Source organism: Lepidochelys kempii, chromosome 1, assembly GCF_965140285.1.
Source record: "Lepidochelys kempii isolate rLepKem1 chromosome 1, rLepKem1.hap1, whole genome shotgun sequence".
Lineage (NCBI taxonomy): Eukaryota > Metazoa > Chordata > Testudines > Cheloniidae > Lepidochelys > Lepidochelys kempii.
Genome location: NC_136380.1, coordinates 269,247,853 through 269,269,926, shown reverse-complemented (window position 1 = coordinate 269,269,926; position 22,074 = coordinate 269,247,853). Strand labels below are relative to the sequence as shown.

Sequence of the window (22,074 nt, the reverse complement as noted above, 5' to 3'; positions counted from 1 at the left end):
AAATTAGACCATCATCAGCAAATTCAATCTAATCCACTCTACAATCCAACAGGATCTTTTTACAGGTGAGACAACTACCTACACACGCTTCCTTTATATTACAGGAAGAAACCATGTTGTATCATAATAAAACAATCTCCATCAAACAAAGCACTGAAAAAGGATTTTCTATGTACCAGACTTCATAGCACATTAAAGTTCTTCCTGATCACTGTGATCAGTCCCAACACATTTATTCATTCTCAATGAATCCAGAGAAAAGGCTGTGGGTGAAACAGGTCTTGATTCAGGAATATGCTCCCGTCTATATTTTTCAATGTAAGGTTCAGCTACTTCCCAAACCTACAGGACAGAAAGAGCAACAGCAGAGTCAGACGTGAAGGCTGAAAGATTTTATGTTCAAACTGAGTCATATGTCAATGCACAAGAGTAGAGCACCCTGTGCAGACAGTAGCAGGGCATAACTAACTGAATGTGATAGATATTCAGAAATAAATTGCATGTGGCCATCTGAAATAGACATAGGGTCAGAGCTGGTAGCTGAAGAGCGACACTGCTACTCAAAACTGCTACTGAGCGTAAGAATCTGTTGGGAAGTTACAGTTTTGCTGGGTAAAGGGGGATCTAGGTGCAGTTGCAAGGGAATGGGATATGGCTACTGTCCTGACTGATGCAAGGTGAGTTTTCTCGGGTGGGAGGAGACATTGCATCTCCTACTACCCAGATGATGACCTAGGGAGGGATAGGAGCTGCTAGGGATGGGTCCCGGTGTCTTATAGAAAGCATCTGGTCATGCAGGTGCCAGGGTAGCATGGAATGGAAGACTGGCATGGCCAAGAAAGGTCAGTGATTGGCAGCACTGGCAAGGAGTGGCAGATTTCACCGGACATTGGGGCTCAGATTTACTAAGGAACCTAAAGGTTGGAAAGTTTTCCTTTTTCTCCTTTGTTGTTCCCCCTAGCAGGGTTGTAAGACAGGTGGTCTATTAGGGACCATATGGCTGCAAATAGTTTGATAGGTCAGTAGGGACCTCATCTCTCTCTCGCTCATTCTTCTGTTAGTTACATTTTACAACTGTAAAAAAACGAAGTGGGTTCCAAACCCTCTAGCCGAGCACACAATAGGGCTGTGTTAATGCACATCCTCATTGCTGCTCTCTCATCCGTGTGCTCCTATGGTTTGCTAGGTCCTCTGTTGTATTTGGTCTTGAATTGGGTAACAAGCTATTTGGGATATGGACTGTCCTCCTACTCCCTGGCCCCTGTCCTGCAATGAGCTCCCCATGGATAGTACTCAGCAAGTACTGACTTTAATGGGGCTCCATGTGGATGCAGGAGTCCTGCTCATTGCAGGACTGGGCTGATATTTGTAAAGTCCTGTCAGTTTCAATAATCTAAGCCATTTATCAATAACACAATGGGGGGGACTCATTTAAAATATATTATTTTTAAACTAAAAGCGTCCCTTTAAAAGACTATGACAAACTAAAATCTTCACACATCTTCCTTCAGAGAAGGTGGTAATTAAATCATGGATGCGAGAGGAAGAGCTCTTTTTCCCTTGAAGCATCAAGGGCTGTTTTGAAAGAAGAACTGCAGATCCCTTCATAAGGAATGAGTTACTGAACAAATGCCAGTGTCAACACCTGCCTTCTGCTCCACAAGCAGCCTGTGAGCTGCCTCAATGTCTGGGGCCATGAAGCGATCCTTTAGCCAAGGCCTGAAAGGAGACAAATTGAGAACATTAGTCAAACATTAACCAACACCGTAGTTAGCAGGTCTTCAACGCTGTAACTTTTGGGAAAAGGTTATTTGATTTTACCTTACAACAGAGCGCACAAGGTCATAGACTTTCTCCAATGGGGTGGTTGTTCTCAGGGGGCGTAGGAACTCAATGCCCTGGCAGGCTGCAAGAAGTTCAATGGCCAACACTAGGAAACCAAACAGTGAAAGGCTGGATAGTGGGTTTTAGGATGTACAACTCATTGTACGTTTACATTTGGAAAAGGTCTAAAAGGAGTTTGTTACTGTTAGTTAGTACCTCACAACTTCAAAGTGCTATGCAAAGTTTAATTGAAGCAGATAAACAGAAGACCCATTTAATAGATGGGGAAACAGATGGAGATTCCTGCTGATACTTAAAAACAGTCTCTGATTTTGGATGTCCAGACATGCTGAGCCTGACCTTTCAAGGCGCTAAGCGCTCAGAAGGCCTGTTGTCTTCAACTGGCAAGCGGGCTGCTCAGCACGCATGAAAATCCCTTCCAAGGTACACCCCAAAACAGAGACATCCTAAATCACAGCCCTCCCCAGAACTAAATTAGATGTAGCAATGGGCCTAAGCTGTAGAATTCACATCCAGTTTTGAAACTCCCAGGTGCGCTGGGGTGTCCAGAGATGGAGTTTGGTTCAGGCCCACTTCTTGTTAGTATGAAAACTCTGGTAGAACTAAAAGATCTTGACACATATGTATTGGAAAAGCTTGCACAGTATCTGCCTGTCTAGTGGCATTTATCTCTCACTTACACAAGGGCCAAATTCTCCTAAGGAAGACGTTATCTAAGACACATTGTTTTCTCCAGGTACATGTTCACTTTGCTGAATGTGCAAAACGATAATATTTAGTATTTTTAGAGATCTCTAGAGCTTCAAAGCACTTCACGTATCAACCCATGTAAGAGAAAATTGTACATACTGGTTTTCATGGTATGTATTGTTGTGTTCTTCCAGCAACAGCTGAAATTAGTATTTTTTCAAAGTTACAACTTTAATCTTTTGAGACAATGGAAGAATTTTCGCTTAGTGTCTCTTTGATAAGTGGTTTTGTTTCAGTGGAACACACTAATCTACATTCATCTCAATAATATTTCTGCTAGAAAGAAATTAAAGTAACTACTTAAGACAGTATCTTAAAAGACTTCTTTAAAATGACTGAAGGGTCCATTTTAAAAAAAATGATGCCACGTAGAAGAAAGGTTTCAGAGAAGCAGCTGTGTTAGTCTGTATCTGCAAAAAGAACAGGAGTACTTGTGGCACCTTAGAGACTAACTAATTTATTTGAGCATAAGCTTTCGTGAGCTATAGCTCACTTCATTGACTGTGAGCTGTAGCTCACGAAAGCTTATGCTCAAATAAATTTGTTAGTCTCTAAGGTGCCACAAGTGCTCCTCTTCTTTTTACGTAGAAGAAAGGCATTTAGTTTTAACTTAGCTACAATACAGTATCTCTGTCTAAAAATCAGTGTCTTAATTTTACCTTGTTCAACATGTTCAATAACTTTCAGTGCTTTTCGTGCAGCCCATCCGCCCATGGACACATGGTCCTCTGTAGCAGCACTGGTTGAGAGAGAATCCACAGAAGAGGGGTGGCACAAGGCTTTATTCTCAGAAACTGCAAAAGTCCAGTGTGAATAAATGGTGTACTGTATGGACAAACAGGAGCTAGAAACAATGGCTGAGTCTAAAATGCTGCAATGAAGGATCCAGACCAATCCATGGTAAGTGCATGCCCATGGTATGGCTTGACCGAGCCATCTGCAACATCTAACATTCAAGCCATTTTGCCTCTGAAGACAGTAATGTTGTACATTGATCAACCAATGCTGATATTAACCCAAATATATAAAGGTAAATATTACGTCCAGAGAAAAGATCTTGTTTAAAATAGACCAAGGGTCCCTTCTTCAGCCCAGCTCTGGTGGTGCAAAGTAGCTGCAAAACCCTCCCACTATATCCTCCTCTGCTCTTGGCATCCTCCTGAGGGCTCCCCCAGCATAGAACATTCCCAAGAGAAAGACAGTATGTCTGGGCAATTCCAACACCCCTGAAATCCAGAGCTGCTGGAATGGAGTCTTAAAGCAGCCCCGAGGATGCCTTAACTTATGTCAGACCAGCCCCCAGCTGGTCCCATGATCTAGGGAGTGTAAAAATTGCTTTCCCTTTCCCCAGCATCAAGCCTGGCAGGGCCAGACCGGAATATCTGGTTCAAATGTGGACTACATATATCTATGTTTTAATACTCAAAAGAATTCCATTTCCCAGTTTTGACCTTTCCAGTCCTATATTCTACAGTGGCCCTTGGACCTTTTTATCTTCTTGTACAAGTTTCTAACTCAAGAACAACTCCTTCTCCTAACCTTAAATGCTTTTGTGCCATGTGTGGTTTGGCTGCTTCTAGCTCTAACAGAGCTTCCAACAGCAATAAAAGCAGAGGAAGAAAAAAGCCCCGAAGAGCCAGAAAGTGGGCTTCATAGTGAAAGTACAAAGCCGGGAAGGAGTCTTGCCATTGCTTTATTTAAGGCCATTGGTATTTTACATCTCAAAAGGGATTGGCTTGCCCAATTTTATTTTCATGATAAATACTGTCCAAAATGTGGTGTTAAGAGGAGAGGCCTAGAGATCGCGAACCAATGCAACAATCAACATCTGCAGAACTTGCAAAACTTCCCTTGAAAGTAATGGAGTTTTGTCAGAGTAAGCATTGCAGGAAGTTATTTGGAGGACTGTCTATAAAATGCAGTCTTACTCTAGCAGGGGGGTAATGAAGCACTTATTCACAGTATTCTAACTTCATCTGGACCTAGATCTTTCACTGTGAATCTGACTAAATAAAATTCACTTGTAGCCCTCTTGCCACAGAGAAGCAGCTCCCATATAAAACAACCCAGAATCAGACTGAAAAAGCAGCTGTCTCCCTTGCCTGTGCTTGGGGGACGCACACAGCTCATGGAAAATTGGCCATATACTGATCAGCATGCCTAGGATGGGACTACCAATGGCAGACTCCAGAGAGCCTTCACATGGCTGGGGCATGTGAGCGGAGCCTGACCTGTGACCAGGGAATCAGGATGGAGGACTTGGAAGAGAAGCAGTCTCAGAGTTACTCTGTGCAGTACAAGGGGCGACAACCATTTTGCCTCTCCCATTCAGAAGGTCTGAGACCCAGTATCCCTAGCTCCAAATCAGAGAGTCTGAGGTCCAAGATGAGGCTGCACCAAGTAGGACTGAAAGCCAGCTGAGTCTGTTAAGGCCTCCTCTCCCGCACTGTTAGGCACGCGAGAGTCTCATCAGAAACAGAGCTGGAATCAGCAGTCTCTCATCTGATACACGCCTCCAGTTGTAACACTGGACACTCATCTTACTTTCTCATATTTGGTCGAGAAGTTTGACTGCCTGCGGATCTTTGTTTCAGCATTTCTGTAGATAGAATCCGACCTGAAACACACCTTCAATATACTATCCATCTGAGAAAACAATTCTAAACTGCCCAGCACAGCCACTAATGCTACACAGAACAATCAAAGTAACAAAGCTTTACAAAACAAAGGGTCAGAGACCAGGAATTGCACATAGAAGTCAGTTCTCATCAGGACCCTGGGCATTCTTGGGACACACAATACTGAAGATGGGTGGAAAGCTGAGCCCTACACAAAGTGCCAGGCCTGCCAGTCAATTGACTCAAGATAGTAAAAGGTGTGGGCCCCTCCAACGCCCTGCACAGGAATCACATCCTTCCAACAGGACAAGTGGTGAGGAGGCCTGTCAGAACTACCTCACCACCAACATACACCATTCGACAGACAAGTGGTCAGCAATGGCCTCATAGTATTACTCCTTTACAAACCTTCAGCTATTCCTGAGAGGTCAGAAGACCACAATTACCTTACACAGTAGCTCTTTCTGGCTTAGAGGGAGAGGACAACACTGGGTATCAACACCAGCAATTTACTTTTAAAGTGCCTGAGCCCAAGCTCTCTGAACAGATTGTTTGCACTCTAGTGTGAACCAATCAGGTTAAATATCCCAGAATCATGGTATGCCTCACCAGTTCATGATGTCATGCCTGATCTCCCCATAGGGTCACCCTACAGTGGAGAAGAGAATGTCCAGGCCATTCATGGTCAAGAAGAAATCAATGACTCTGGCTTTGAAGATGGAGAACACGACACGATGAGCCTAGACAGGTTAAACCCACCATAAAGTTATCCTGTGATTCATTGAGAGTCCCTACGGATATGGTACATAAATGGATAGCACCCAAGGCGGCTTTGTTGTTATGACCTCTGGGACAGGGCATAGGGCGTGTAACACTCGGTATGTCCCAGAAATCCCAGTCTCATGTATGCACCTCTGTATGAATCAGGGGTTATGTAGGTCTGAGATTACATAGCCAAGGAGAGTGTTTTCTGTATTTTGTATGTTTGCATGTGGATTGTTTTAAACTTGATGAGGCCATCAAAGTCTGTAGACAGGGGAGAGTGTAGCCCCCTTGCTAGGCTAGGGACTTCAGAGAAACAGCTCCCAGCAGCTCCCACATAGCACAGCACAGACTCAGAGCCTGGAACTCCAATGGAGACTGCCTGTCCTGGGTTGGGATGGAGGGAAAGTCAGCCTGTGGAAGATGGGCCAGAGTCTGACAGATATGCCTAAGATACCAAGAACAGACCCTGGGAAAGCTTGCACATGGGTGGGGTCATGTGAGCTGAGCTTGGCAGGGACCTGTGACCAGGGGGAGAGCTGGCTGCAGGGAGTCAGACTGGAGGAGGAAGAGAAGGGTGGAGGAGGAGAAACAGCCTCAGATTTACTCTGTGAAGCAGAAGGGGAGACAGGCAGCCATTTTGATTCTCCCCCTGAGAAGGAGTGAGCCTGCCCTGGAGCCCCCAGCTCCACAACACAGATGAGTCCTGAGATTCTGCTGCACCCCTGAGAAATGAAAGCCAGCTCAGCCCGTAGGCCTCCCCTGCACCAGAATCATTGTTGTGGGATTGGTTGAGGCATCATTTATTTAACAGCCTTGATTCCTTTGCTTGTTCTCTTTACCTCTTTTAATTTACCCCCATCCCTTCTGTGAATAAAATGGCTGTGTGTTGGGTTTGACTTATTGTACCTGTGCATTGTGATAGCCTGGGGCTCGGGCTTGTTATTGGTTTATGCATCCAACCACTAGCTGGAGACACTGTGCGCTAAGCACCCAGCGTCTATTGCTGTGTCCCTGAGAAGGAAAGTTTAAGGGGCTCCACACCATCCTCGGGGATCGGGGTGCCCCAGAAGGGAGCGCTACAGACAGAGATATGTTTTGTGTAGAATCAAAAATACAATTGTTTGTACATAAACAATTTGCTTTTTAGCTTTGTTGTGCTATTAGGGCCTGATTTTCAGAGGTGCTGGGTACTGTAGCTCCCACTGATTTAAAGTGGGGCTGCGGCACTTAACCCTTCCAAAACTCAGACTCCAAACCTACGAAGATTTAAGCACTTGAGTAATCCTACTGTTGCCAACATTGTATTTAAAAAATAAGGAATTGTTTTCTTAGCGCTCCTGCCCCACCTCACTCCCAATATTATCATTAATAAATAAATAAAATAAATGAACACCACTCACCTACATTCACCAGGGGGATTTCTTGCTGCTTTTTGCAGCATTCAGCAATGCCTGATCTTGTTGGACAGAGATGAAAAAATAAGGGACATCCCTTATAATAAGGGACTGTTGGCAACCCTAGCTTGACTGCTCGCAGGCTTAGAGCTAAACACATACATAAATCTTTACAGGTTCAGGGCCTCTGAGTCTAACGAACTGCAACTATATCAGATAGCTCAGCTGGACATGGGGAGAAAAGGAGAATTTACAGTTGGAGCTGAGAGCTGTTTTTTGGGGGTTCCTTTATCAGTAGTATCAAACTACCACAATGCTAATGTAGGTTGATCTTTCTAATTTTGTTCTCTTGCCGTTCTTGCTTCGGCCTTTGTGTACTCACCCAGGGCCGCTGCTGTGCAGTGCGCAATCATGAAACCAGAGTTCAGACCGCCTTCGGTGACTAGAAATGCAGGCAGCTCACTGAGAGATGGGTTGCATAGTCTCTCAATCCTTCTTTCACTAATTGCAGCAAGTTCATGGACACCAATTGACAGGTAGTCCAGAGCCTACAAGAGAAGCTCTTGATGGAATCAGCTGATTTTTAAAAAAAATGTCAGAAAATAAGCTAATATTTCTCCAAATGCTTAATTACCTTTGCAGGGTATTCACCATGAAAATTTCCTCCAGAAATGGTCTCTCCCCTTTCAGCAAAAACCATCTTTAAAGACAAGTTAAGGTGCAAACATGAATGAAGAATTACTGAAGTACCACACATCTCTGAATATCCTATCTGAAAGGAGGAAGAATTGATGTGCAAATCCATATGCATATATAGTGTAGCTCACACTTCTACATGTGCAGTTTTAAGAAAAAATGTAAAACAATGCCCCGTTCTCCCACCATACAGATACAGCTGAATAGTGTATTTTATTAAACAGGCTGGACGGTCAGCAGGTGAAGGTTATAAGGAATGCAAAGCCACACTTGAGCACAGTTTCTAGTGTAATTTTCAATTGCCGGTGATGCTCTCACCAGTGGAGGTGAAATTTTATATATATTGAGCAAGATGGGCACTCATCACTGCTATCAGCTAACACAGAGGAGCATCTTTTGTACATACCTTTATTCTTAAAAAGTGGAATTCACCCTTGTTCAGAGCACCAATACAAGGCGTGTGCACAGAGCTTCCCAAAATGAGCTCATACAGCTCTTAAAGGTGGTGCATAGCTCTTGTAGTTACCCTCTGTAGAACTCAAAGTACATTCTAGAATGCAAGTTTTGCCAACCTTGTGTCAACTGACAAGTCACCGTCAACCTTCAAGGCCAATTGGTGGCCAAAGTTCCCAGCTGCCCTTATAACCATGTAGGCCTTGATCCAGCAAAGCACTTAAATGTGTGCTTAACTTTAAGCAAGAGCAGTCCACTGACTAAGCACATACGTAAGTGATTTGATGGATCAGGGCCATAATTTCTGCTTCATTAACTAATAATCATTTAGAAGGGAAAAATTAACCAACCAAAATTTTACAGAGAAACTGAATCATCAGAAAGATACAGGATTGTCTGTTGCACTGTTAATTTCAGTCATGATTATGTCCTTTACAAAAGCTATTGTGTCATTTGCCACGCCGTGGACCTAAAAGAAACAATAGCAATTAGCCACAGGTCAAGTCTATTTGTAGTTCATCCTCAAGATATAGATCCAGCCAATTCTACTTTCTGAGAGCACACTTCTGCCTTGCCCCCACTCCCAGACTTGGCACTCACTCACAGGGATACAGATTTTGATTTGATGTGATAACCAGGGAAATTGCTATTGTGGAATGCTAGATATACTGTACTTATTAAAGATTTGACTTACTATTATTATGACATTATAATATGATGATGACAACATAAATGTATAATTCTTTGTGTGTTTGGGTTGGCATCCCCTTGTCCCTCAGCCACATGTACAAGAAAGTACTCGAAGCTTAGCTAATTTGTCAATGTACATTAGGAATTGTTAAGGAATTATAAGTAAACTTGGGAAACCCCAGCTCTTTAGTTTTTACATAGGCAAAGCTCCCACCAATTTCAATAGTTTTGCTTGCGTTAATATGGATTGAGTTTATCGAGAGTTAAAAATCGTTCCTGTGTACAAGGTCCAGGAACTACTTATGTCTCAATTAAGCCCTATTTGAGCTGAGTGGGAAATAATGTAATTGCATTATTTTAAAGGAGACAACCAACATTTAACTGACATTACACTAGGATTGGGATTTCACTGCCACTAGCCTATCCCTGTATGAGGGAGTGGGAAATTCATTTACCTGAGGGCAACAGCGCAGCGTATATGCATCCTGAACTCTGTCACAAAATCTGTGACTCTCTGCAAAACAAAAGAAAGATTCTTATAGAAAAGGCCACACGTCACTGTTTTGATTCCCTGTCTGTCCTGGAAATCAAATAGGTGACTTGCATGGCAGGAAGCAAAGACATTTCACCTGCTATTTCTGATGGATGATGGTCAGAGTCTAAAAGTGACCTAAATCGGAATGCCACTTCAATCTGCCCCCGATGGGCACGCACTGCATGAATATCTGTTAAAACAAATGAAAGAGCGTTACTCTTTTGCTTTGCCCTCTCCAAAAGCTAAGAGAAAGTGCACACAGAAAATTCAGTACCAACCAGTGTCAAAGGCTCTAGTTGTACCCTTCAGGACTTCAAGTGTCAGTGCAGCAACTATGTCCGCTTGCCTAGCAATAGCGCTGGCTCGTTCCACTGCTTCACACCCCAGCGAGGAGATCATTTGGGTTCCATTGATAAGAGCCAGACCCTTCAGAGAGATCGCAGGTGTTTATTTTCAGTGAATCTGTTGCAGCCTTACACATGCCACAGCCATTGTAATTTTCATAATTACATGTGTCAGTCAAAGAAAGGCCTTTTCTAAGCTTCCTGGATCGTCATTAAATGAATCATAAAAAGGGCTAGAGATGCTATGTTCTCAGCTATTTGGTTATTTTTTGATACAGACAAGCCACCAGCTACTTTGAATCTGTTACATCCCCATGTCTCCTCACTAGGAGTTGTTTCCCAATAGCTAGTTTCACTAGCAAGCTAGTTATAGCCATCTGGCCATGATCACTGATCAGCTCAGTGGGCTCCTGGTATAGGTTTGATGAAACCTAGCAAGCCAGATATACAGCTAAGGCCCTGAGGACTCTTCCTGTCATCCCAACATGCAGAAGACTCTGTCTAAAGTAAATGGGAGTTGTGTATGTACTAGGACTACAGGAGAAATCACTGGCAACAATCCACTTCGAGATCTCAGAAAGGGCATGACAAACACTTCCCTTTGTCCCCTCTGTCCTAGGAAAACTATATTATGCAGTGGCGAACACTAAACATTTACAGTACTGCAGTAAAAGTGGAGGTACTTTTCCTACAATAAAACAGTATGGTGATGTGACTTCATTGCTCTAAAGCAAAAATTTACTTTTAACTGTTGGTCACTATATGTACCTTAGAAAGCTGATCCTGTACCCTGAAAAAACGTTTGAAGTAACATGAAATAAACCTCATGTAATATGGCAGAATTTCTTTTTCTTTGTAAGAGTAACCCTTCTCCTGATTTCTTGACAAAATAATCAATTCAGCTCTAAGTATCAGATGGCTAGCTGTGTGAGTCTGTATCCGCATCTGAAAAAGTGGGTTTTTTACCCACGAAAGCTTACGCCCTAATAAATCTGTTAGGTCTTTAAGGTGCCATCGGGCTCCTCGTTAATTCAGCTCTAGACATGAAGAAGATGAGGTGTGGAAAAAACCCACCAAAGCAAGGAAACTTAGGGCAGGTCTATGCTACCACTTAAGTCAATCTAATGTATGTTGCTCAGAGATGTAAAAAAGCCCCCTTCTCCCATCTGAGCAGCACAAGTTTCACTCTGTCCACACTGGTGCTATGTCAGTGGGAGACTTGACGTTAGACTTAAGGGGGAGATTCTGTTTTAACTCACCTTGGGCCTGTTCTAAAGCTCACTGAAGCCACGGCAGTCTTCCCATTGGCTTCAGTAGGCTTTGGATCAGGCATCTTGCTGCATGTACTGTAGGTATGACAATTACTATGGTCCACCATCAGTGGGATCAAGAGCACTGGAATATCTTACATACTAAGAACGTGCATGTCAGTTTATGTGGGTAAGATTTCATCAGCCTGGGTTTTTGTTTAATAAATTGATGAATATGCTTACATAAACAAACATTTATGCCATGCTAATGCTAGTTACTGCTTATTAAATATCACAAAATATGTTTAAGTTATAAAATGTGTTTCTTTCTCTAAACTACCAACACAAAAAGCCTTCTGGTCCCCACAATGCAGGATAAAAGCCATCTGAATTACTAAAGGTTTTACATTCTTAAACAAAACCCATCTCATAAAATAAGGGCTTGTCTGAACACACTACTTCTGGTGACAGCCAGCTGAGATGAGCCCTGAGCACTGAAATGTAGAACAGAGAGCAGACAGGTCAGTTCTGCAGTAATTAGCGCAGCACGCAACAGCAGGAGGAGGATTATTTGCACTGGTTTAGTTGCCATGGAAGTGGGATGCGTCTACACAGGCACTATACCAATTTAATTTCCACTGATGCAGACTTACCTTAGATAGGAATTGGGGTAATTTCCACTGTTGGATGTCCAGGAAACCCCTGACGGTAAAAAGTGTGTGTGTGGATGAATGGCAGTTCCAGAGGAACTTTTATATGTAGACTGGACCTAAGTTTTACCCTGGTCTGAAGCTTTGTACACAGAGCTTCTATAAATTATTGCGGTTGAACTAAATCACACATAAATGGGAGGTGAAATGGAAACGCTGACATACCCTTTACTGTAGAGTCTCTAATGGGTTCCCTGAAATAGATGTCTAAAAACCTTCTGGAACTGGATTTAAAATAATCATTAATTCATCTCACTCTTAAAATACAGGCAACATATGCATAAAGCCGATTGGCGAAGCTTGGTTTTCATTACCTCCTTTGGTTTCAAGGTTATCGGCTTCAGGCCATGGGCTTGCAGCACCTGTAAAGCAGTTTATTGAACAGGGCATTAGTGAAAAATGTCTTTCAATATATTGATGGGACGACTTCGCTGATTGCATACAACCCTCTTTTTTATCTTTTGCTAATAAACATTTTGGAATATTCCACAGTTAAGGGAGGGAAAAAACGCTTTTTATGCACTAACATTGAGAACCCTCTTTTAACCTGGCTACCTGAACTAATGCATGCTCTGTCCTGTCACATGACACACCCAGGCTTCAAGTCCAGTGCTGTCATTCCTCAGAGTCAGCACAGTCTGGGAGTGCTTGAGAGGTGGCGCAGTCGCAGCCCATTAAGGAGTGGTGGTATTATTCCACACCACGAAGCAGAGATTCTTATGGCAAATGAAGGAGAAATAGTGCTTTGATTCTGACTAGAATCGTATCCAGTCCTCCTCGGCTGGACAGATGGTAAATCTGAAAGAGAGGCCTGCTGAGGCAGTGATGACTGGGAGAAGCAGGAAGAACAGTGGCAGGAAAGAGACGCTCCAGCCCCCAGAGGAGATGCAGAAGACTTTTCCACCAACAGCAAATGCAGTTAGTGAATGGAGGAAGGATGGCTTTTGGTTAGGGCAAATAACTGGAAATCAGCAGGATGGGTTCAATTTCCAACTCCGCTACAGACTGCTTGATTTAAATGAATGTACTTAAATGAGATTAATGTCCTTAATCTCTTTGTGCCTCAGTTCCCTTCTGTAAAATGGAGATAACTGCACTTCCCTATCTCACAGGGATGCTGAGAGGCTACATACTTGGGAGGTGCTCAGATACGATGTTGACGGGAGTCATGTCAGTACCTAGGCAGATAAAGAATGGAACAAGCTACCAAGGCGGGTTATGGACTTTCCATCATTCGAGAGATCCATGGCTGGCTCAAACACTGATCTATTAGGGATGGAATACATTTTAAAAAAAAAACAATTCTGCCATGGTAGAGCTGGGTAGACTAAATCATGCCACAAAGGTCCCTTTCAACCCAAATTAATCTATTGAAAATGTTATATATTTATGTCATGCGTTTTCAGCTTTACTGAAGTTTATACATCTGCTTCTTGCTATTATAATACATAACAGAAATCTTAGTAACCCCTCTCTCCTCAGGAGAGAAAAACCGCTAAAAGTCTCCATTTACTTTTAGCATTTGAAACCACACCATTAATCCTCGGTTTTGTGGGATCATCTCAGGTTTGGTGGGCCAGTTCTGATGTTTGCAGGACAGAAGGTGCACTTAGAAATCTTTGGAGCTGGTTCAACATGACATCTTGTCCATCCATCCAGATTCTGGCACTCATCAGTGTTGGATCTTGCATCATGTTGCTTCACTGCAAGGTGACAGTGTCTGTCTAGGCATTACTAATATGCCAGACATGGTGGCATCTAAACCCCAATATAATGATGCCTGGTGTTTGTTTTTTTCTATTCTTATGCCTCATTTTTCACCATGGTACCGGTCCTATAGGACAAACTGTTAAAGCAGTGCAGAAACAAATACTTCAATCACAAGAAAGTGACACACAAAATCCAAAGGATATAAAATGTTATGAATCCATCACACAGTTCTGATGAAAAATGTTCCCTTTGCTCTCATAATAGACATAGTCTAGCCAGAGCCAATTGAAGGAGAGAGACAAAGAAGTCTAGTAGTCAGACACATTGATCTTACATATTTAGCATCAGCCCAGCCACTCTTTGGGGACCACATCTTTCCTTCTCCTATCAACCCCAAAGTGAGATGAGAAAGAGGGGCTAAGTCTCCACTGGCTCCAACTGTCCCTTTCTCAGGTATATAGGGCAGGCAGGATGCTAGGAAGAAAGCAGAAATCAGACTTTGGTTAGAGCCTCCATCCAGCCTCTCCTTGAAACAGAGACACAAGCATGTGAATCTGCCCTGGTTGTCTTGAAGTGACATACTGGAATAGCAGTGAAATGGAGAAGCATCACCCCCCTTGCAAAGTGGCATTTGTTAATTTTTCCTAAATTAGCTCCTGTAGTTTAAAAAGAAACCAGTTGTTTTTGGCCAACAAATCATAACAAAACAAACCTGATACGGGATTAAATTTTTAGTGTCACAAGAATGGCTTCTACTCAGCTCATCATAGCATAGAATAGAATCATAGAAATGTAGGGCTGGAAGGGACCTCGAGAAGTCACCAAGTCCTGCACTGAGGCAGGACCAAGAAAATCTAAAGGGCTCACTCCTAAAAGGACCCTTTAAAAGTATGGAACCCACTGAACAGTTTGTTGCCTTTGAGCAGCTGACTGGAAATATAGGTCCAACTACAGGTTTTCACTTTGGCATCATATATTTGCACTGCCTCAGCAAAACTGGGATGAGTTTCAGCCTTTGAGGGACACAAACCCTATCGAAGAGGATGCAGGAGACAGCATCTTTGCTCATCCCCAAGTAGAGTAAGATTTGGCCAGGGCTGACCTTAGGGGTGGGCGATGTGGCTGACCACCCAGGGCGTTGTAGTCAGGGGGTGCTGGGGTGAAGAGGCAAGGGGCTCTGGCTCCCCCTCGGTGCCTGCGGGATGCAGCCTGGCGTGGCAGGAGCACCTGCCTCACTGCTCCTGAGCAGAGGGCCCCTGCTCACCACTCCACCTGGTTTCCCAGCCCAACTCCTAATCCTGCCTTCATACTCGGAGAGCTGGCAGGCTCTTCCTGCCCTCCTCCCCCCACACCCTCTGGGACTGTCCCAGCCCAGCCATTACTCCTTCCATGGGCAGCCTGAATGAGAGCGATGCTGCCCAATGGAAATGGGAGCTGGAAGATGCCAGCATCTTCAGGGTTGGGAGGGGAAGGGAGCTGAAATTGCAAGGAAAAGAGACAAGTCAGTCTGGTGGGTCCTGACCCCATGCCCAACCAGCTCCCGGGGCCTCCCTCACTGTGTCTCCAGGTCCCAGCCTCCCAGCTCTCAGGGGCTCCCCCTTTTTCTTGCTTATCCCAAAGGGAGGTGTCAGTGCAGGGCATTTGGAATATTTCAGGAGTGAACTTTCCACCATCACCACCCACCCTAGCTACCTCCACTGCACTGGAGCATTTGCATTTTAACCTCCCTCACCCATAACCCACCTTCCCTGGGACTGGGAAGGGGCACTTGAATATTGGGGATGCTCAGTAGTGGGGTGTGGGGAGAGATCTGCCCTTCTGGAGTCCCCATGTCACTGTCCCCCTGCAGCCCCACACAAATGAGACTCACTGTGTACTACTCTGGTTCCCTCCCCTGTTCTCAGTTCACCGTGCTTCCCTGCCACCACCACAGCCCTTTGGTGCCCTCCTGTCACTGCCCCTCCGCTTGGACTGCTGACCCATTGTGGGGAGCCCAGAGGGGCAGCAGGGGCCAGGGCAATGAGGGGGTGGATGGGGAGCCTGGGGAGGCAACAGGGGCCAGAGATGCCAAAATACAAGTTCAGCCAGGGAGCTGTTTTCCCCAAGGCCAGCCCTGAAGTTAGCCCCTAAGCTACTGCAGTTGTTGATGTTACTAAATATTTGGAGACTCAAGTTCCTCAGATCAAATTAAAGCACTATTTCCCAGACCTTTGGACACTGAACCCCATTCAGGAAAATGAAAGCAATCACACACCCCCCCCCCCACTTTCAACACTTCTACATTTTGTAAAAAGGCCTACCCATACTCATGTATAGATCATCTGTGCCCTCCATCTCCCCACTAGTCCTGGAGGGTGCACCCCACACTTCAGGAAATGCTTATTTAGTGGCTACTTATGCACCAAGTCTGAAATTTTGGCTCCTTCAGCCCATATACACACATATGCTAGGAATGATTGGGCAGTTTCGTAACTCTGAAATGTTCATAACTGAACAAAACGTTATGGTTGTTCTTTCCAAAGTTTACAACTGAACATTGACTTAAAACAGTTTTGAAACTTTCTATGCAGAAGAAAAATGCTGCTTTCCCCTGCTTTTGTTTTTAGTAGTTTACGTTTAACACAGCACTGTACTATATTTGCTTCTTTTTTTTTTTGTCTCTGCTGCTTTCTGATTGTGTTCTTCCAGTTCAAAATGAGGTGTGTGGTGTTCGTAGCTCTGAGGTTTTACTGTACATTTCTCAGTGAAGTCACTTCAGTCTGGGATAGAAGTTTCAATTAAAAATCATCCTGAAATTCAACAATTACATTTTTTTAAAATTGCTTACAGTTTAAAAATGGCTGATAAAAACTTGCTTACTGGACAGAACTTTGTATGTCAAATTTTAGCCCTAAACTGTTGTCTCCAGTAGGGTTTCATAAACCCTCGGCATAGGGGTTTATAATGCAAAGGTACACCAGCCTGTTAATACAACAACAACTGGATCCACAGCCACTATAATTACATTGGCCACAATTTTCAGAAGTGATTAGTGATTTTCAGTACCCCACTTTTGGTGCCCAAGACAAATTGAAGAGATCTGATTTTCACTACACTTTCTGAAAAGAAAAAATAAAATCAGGCCCCTTTAAGGAATCTTAAATTTGGCACGTAAAATCTCCGACTAAATTCACTCCACTAACACTGGAGTATTATATTACCAGTGGTACATGGTTTACGCCACACTCCTGGCTCCTTCTCCAATGTTTAAAATATATTTGAACTTTTCAATTCAAATATATTTGAACTTTTCAATCTGAAAAAAAAAGGGTTCTACTGACATCAGACCCACAGCTCTAGGTGAAAACTAAGTTAGAAGAACCACCATTTTGAAGCCACAGATACCTGGAATTATTCTCCTACTTGGGAGGAAGAGTAACCACTGCAAAGCCTCAGAATCCAACAGGAAGCCAGAGCCACCCTGAAGACCGCACTGGTTTTTCCTGCTTTGCAGGCCCCCTTCTCCAAGGCAGCATGGCTCCCTTATGTGACAAGCTGCCACTGGATGTAGAGTAGGTTGAAATTTTTTTTGGTAAAGAGTAAATTCATCAAAAAAATGCATTTTTCAGGGCACCGAAATGATGTGCAAATTCAGGGCAAATTTGGCAGATTTTTTTCAGCTGAAAAAAACCTGAAAACGAAAATTTTGGAAATGTCAAATCAGTTTATTGAAGAAAAAATTGAAATCAGCCATTTTGAAACTATCAAATCAAAATGACATTTTCAAAATGAAATGTCAAAGCAAAATAAAAAATGTCAAATGTCATTTCAATTCGACATGAGAAATGTTTCATCCCAAGTGATTTTTTTCTTTTTTTGTTTTCATTTTTGTGAGACAAAATTTTAAAAAGTTTGGATTTGAAACCAACCATTCCCCTCATTCCTTCCCCCCCCTTCGTAAGTTCACCCTGATGTGTATAACCGTAGCGCCTCTATTAGCCTCATGTCCCCAGCAATGCAAAAACCTTTAATCTGTTTATTCATATAAACAGATTAAAAAACAAATAAACACTGAATCTTGTGCTCAGGATAGATGATGGATTGAAAGAAAACCCTCTAAACTGAAGTTTATTTGCAGAATGAGTATAATAGCACAGACAGAACAACTGCAAACTCCTCTCACCGTCTCTCATTGGCGGGACCATTTCTAGGAATGAAAGGTAGCTAGTTTCCAAGGTCACCCTTAACTTCCCTGTGAGCCTGCCAGCAATGATAGAAGTGGCATTGACTGTTTTGATGGTTTTGTTAACATGATTAACTGCCTACTAGCAACCAGCCTCAGGCCAGCTACTCAGTTAGGGCCCACTTCCGCAAGTCTTACTCAGAGCGAATTATTCCTATGAGCCCTCCTATTGATTTCAATGGAGCTACTCACACGAGTAAACGTGTCCCAATGGGCCTGCAAACACCTATGTGATCATTTTTTTCCCAGGAAGTAGTGCCATTGAACTCAAAGATGCTCACATGAGTGTTAGCCAGATCAAAGAGCAACTGTTGCAGAACTGAACCCCTAACAGAAGCCTAGCAGTTCGAGAATCAAGCCCTTAGCAGACAGGCAGTCACTATGGTGATAGATGAGGTATAAATACCTAGAAAGTGTAATATTTCACATAGGCCACTTTTCAAATAACTGATAAAGTAACAGCTTTCACTCACTATTAGCCTTCAGCTGCTTTTGAAATGGCAACCTAGTGTCTTCTCAGGTAATCAGCCCTGAGCAAACATTCTTAATTCTGCTTTCATTGTCTGTTAAATGCACACAATGAAGTTTATTTTCATGCTGAAGTGTTACCATAGTCTAATGACCCAAAGGGACAAAAGTAATACAATTGCAAAAGGTAATCTGAAGTGCTGCCTTTTTCTCCCCTCCCAAACTACAGCACTGTTCCTCCACCCCAAATTCTGCCGTGGAATTAATAAAACCATGAACACTTAATGAAAACAAATCAATAAAGAAAGTAGGGGTTCTAGTTAAGACACTTGACTGGGACTTGGGAGACCTGGGTTCAATTCCTGGTTCTGCCACAGCCTCCCTGGGTAATGTTGGCAAGTCAACTAAACTCTCTGTGCTTCAGTTCCCAATCTTCTGCGTGCTGTATACCTTTGTCCCATCTTGCCTACTTAGACTCCTTGGGACAGGGACTCTATGTACTTGTGCAGTGCCTAGCACAATGGGACTGTGATCTAGACACCGTTGTAATACAAAGGATGAAACAGCTGTATTCATTTCTAAATATCTTTACCATTAAATGCTTCAATAACTTGCTGGAGAGTTTCCAGTGAAATCCCACTGTATCCTTTTGCTAAGATATTGATCCTGAGAGCTAAAAGCATGCGAGATCTCTCTGGGATCAAAGGCTTCCCGACACCTGCAATGACAACAATTTCAAGGTTACAAACCCTAATTCTAACAGTTGTGGAAGAGAAACAAATTTGAAATCAATTTCCCACTACCTGCAGAATGTGACCGAACTAAGTTCACTTGAAGTTCCCTACAAAGAAAGAAAAGTCATTTAAAAACCAACTTGCAGTGTTCAAAAATAGAAATTTTTTTTCACAAAACTGAGCAAAAATATCCTTCTCCTTTTAGGAAGAGAAATGGACTAAAAATGTACACCATAGAAATAATATGGATCTACTTTCTATACACATTTTCTAAATTAAAGAAGGAAGTAGATACAACATACTTGAGTTTACTAGTTGGAATAACAGTTCGAGCAAACTTCCCAAAGCCAGTGGTGATTCCATAAACAACTGAAAGAAACAGATATTTCAGATAAAGAAGAGAATCTAACTAAACTAATCTAAAACAGACAACAAAATTAAGTTAGAAAAGAAAAAAAAATACCAGTCTGTTCTTTTACAATTCTTTCAATCACTTCTCTTGATTGTCTGACTTTAGCTTCAGCTTCAGGTGTGAGCTAGAAAAACAATATTGTCAATATTCATTCCTCTATTACTATTTAAAAACTAACTAAATAAAATGTATTTAGAGTTCGATTCTTTCAAAATCTTTACCTTGATCTTGTAGAGCCCCTTTCCTAAATTGACCAGGTCCTCTGTTGTTAAGCTGTTCCCATCTAAATAAATATACTACGCAAAAGAACTGCATTTTAGTGAGTGTCGTGTATATGTCAGCAATTTCTAAACCATCATAACTAAATAAACACAGTGAAAGCTTAATAGTGAACTTGGTTACAACAGAGTTCAGCCCCATTCTCATTCATACAGTAAGAACTATCTCAGAGAAGCATTAGCAAAGAACAGGTTATTTTACGAGAGGTAACAAGCTAAGCAGTTATCATGGATGATCCTGCAAACAGTGCAGAGCAAAGTGCTTCTTCTGTAGCTTCCGTGAGGTTACCCACAGTAATAGAAAGCACTACACTTGGTAGTAAATGTTTGCAGGAACTTACTGAGTCCTACTGAAAACAAATAGTATGTGTCACAAACAGCAATTCCATTTGAAATGTTCTGTGGGGTCCCTCTCTATGTCATGGGCAAATAGAGAAAATAGGTTTTCTTTGAATACTGCCATTTCCCCCACCATGATAAGAGGATTTCACCCTACGTCACCTTCTAACATGAAAAACTATTGGAATTGGGGCACATTTTATTAAGATCATTATTGAGCCATACCTTTTCTGGTTCTGGATATTTGCTATATCTGAAGCTACGTAAAGGAAAATAAAGGACATTCAAAACCCACACAAATAGCTGCCATTTAATTAGAGTTTTTGAAGGAAGACCTTTGAAAGGGGAAAAGGTACTAATCATTTTCAACTTTAGCAAATCTAAGAATTGTAAAAATTAACCAAAACAATGCTCAATAAAGGATACAAATAAACTCCTTCTAGCTTAGATGCAATGAAATCCGGAGACATTACATCTCCTTCTATAACTACAATGAAGAATGGGAAAAACAAAGAAACAAAATGAAAACTTATTGCCCATAGTTTGTTGCTACTGAGAATTCTTCATTAGCTAGAAAAAAATTAGTGACAAGAATTCTAATTTGCAGCCAAATGCATTTAAATGTCTTAACAAACGTACAGTAAAAATGAAGTTACCATACCCCAAAATCCAAAACTTACAGCCAAACACTTCATATCCCACTTCATATCAACTGCATGACACAACAGAAGACCTAAAAAGCCTTCTCAAAACTGAGTTTGCAATTTAGTATTTTTTCTTAAATCTTAGATTTGCTATATCACAGAAATATAAAGTTTCAAGGTAAACAGAAAATACATACTTTGGGTCTCCTATGCAAGTGCAATCACCATATAATTTGTCATTGCAGGTTTGCTTACCAACTTCAACAAACTCATTGTCCTCTAGTGTGTCCTCCAAAGTATCATCATGATCCAGCAAGCCAAGGCCTTTGCACCTCCGAACACAGAATTTCACTTCTTCCACTGAGGCAAAGCCCCCATTATCAGGCTTGTTTTTCATGTAACGTCTCACTGCTTCCTTCCCCAGCCATCTCACTGTGTTAGTGCCCATTTGGCAAGGCACTGCCAGCCATTCCCCTCGGACATGCACTGTGTACTTTGGCATACTTCTCCTCTGTCTACGGTTGTCCCTCCACTAAAGGCAGCTGTGGTGTGAATCAGCCTTGTTTTTACCACACTATTGCCTGAAGAACAGCACCTGACTGGATTCCAACGTCCCAATCAGAAAAGGGCAAAAATCCTCCCTCCACCCCCAGACCCCCACCTTCACAAATAAGTTAGTGTATTTAACAAACTTTATCTACTAAAAAGCCAACCCTGGAAGCAAACCTTTTCCTAGACAGGAGATGGGAAACTGCTGACACAGGAGTTACCTTTTGAGATTGTGCCAAGGATGTAGCACCAGCTCCTTAAAGGTATTTAGGCGCCTCTATAACTTTGAGGGTCTGGACTGTAGAGTCTAAATCCAAGGCTAGCTCTGTTTGTAGATCAAGAATTTCCAAACGGATATTTCCAAAGGATTCTGGAATATGTTTTTATGGGCGTTTGGTTGTGTGTTTTAAAAACTTTGTGTTTTCAACAAGTTCTTGCTAAATGGCAACAGATTCTACCCTTTTATGAAAAACCCACCCAGGATAAAGTGGAGTGATACCCACATCATAACACGCACCACTATGAATTGACACTAAATGGATCTCTTGGTAGGACCGAAGGAACACTGAACTATGAACTCACCTCTAAAGATGCAGTCTCTCCAGAGCAGGGTAAAAGACAGTTACCTTTTCTGTAACTGGTGTTCTTTGAGATGTGTTGTTCATTTC

The 22,074-nt window shown here is 42.5% G+C and overlaps 1 protein-coding gene across 1 annotated transcript; it reads right to left on the bottom strand.

Annotated features, from left to right (window-relative positions):
• Positions 1-13: 13 nt before the first annotated feature.
• On the bottom strand, positions 14-21,359 carry HAL (histidine ammonia-lyase). Its single transcript, XM_073330999.2, has 20 exons — positions 21,113-21,359; positions 20,640-20,700; positions 20,439-20,466; positions 19,818-19,892; positions 19,648-19,720; positions 19,487-19,553; positions 19,254-19,291; positions 19,043-19,168; positions 14,095-14,234; positions 12,365-12,412; positions 10,025-10,172; positions 9,841-9,936; positions 9,667-9,725; positions 8,910-8,990; positions 8,007-8,072; positions 7,755-7,920; positions 3,255-3,389; positions 1,822-1,930; positions 1,650-1,719; positions 14-342 (listed from the first exon to the last, which is right to left on the bottom strand). The coding sequence occupies exons 1-20, from the start codon at positions 21,357-21,359 to the stop codon at positions 193-195; spliced, it is 1,983 nt and encodes a 660-aa protein (XP_073187100.1). The 3' UTR covers positions 14-192.
• Between the last annotated feature and the right edge of the window lie 715 nt (positions 21,360-22,074).

Coding starts and splice junctions, on each gene's coding strand:
- HAL (XM_073330999.2), bottom strand. CDS start 21,359: ATGCCAAAGTACACAGTGCATGTCCGAGGGGAATGGCTGGCAGTGCCT. Junction 20,701..21,112: donor CAATGAGTTTGTTGAAGTTG/GTAAGCAAACCT, acceptor TCTTCATTGTAG/TTATAGAAGGAGATGTAATG. Junction 343..1,649: donor GGCTGCTTGTGGAGCAGAAG/GCAGGTGTTGAC, acceptor TCTGTCCTGTAG/GTTTGGGAAGTAGCTGAACC.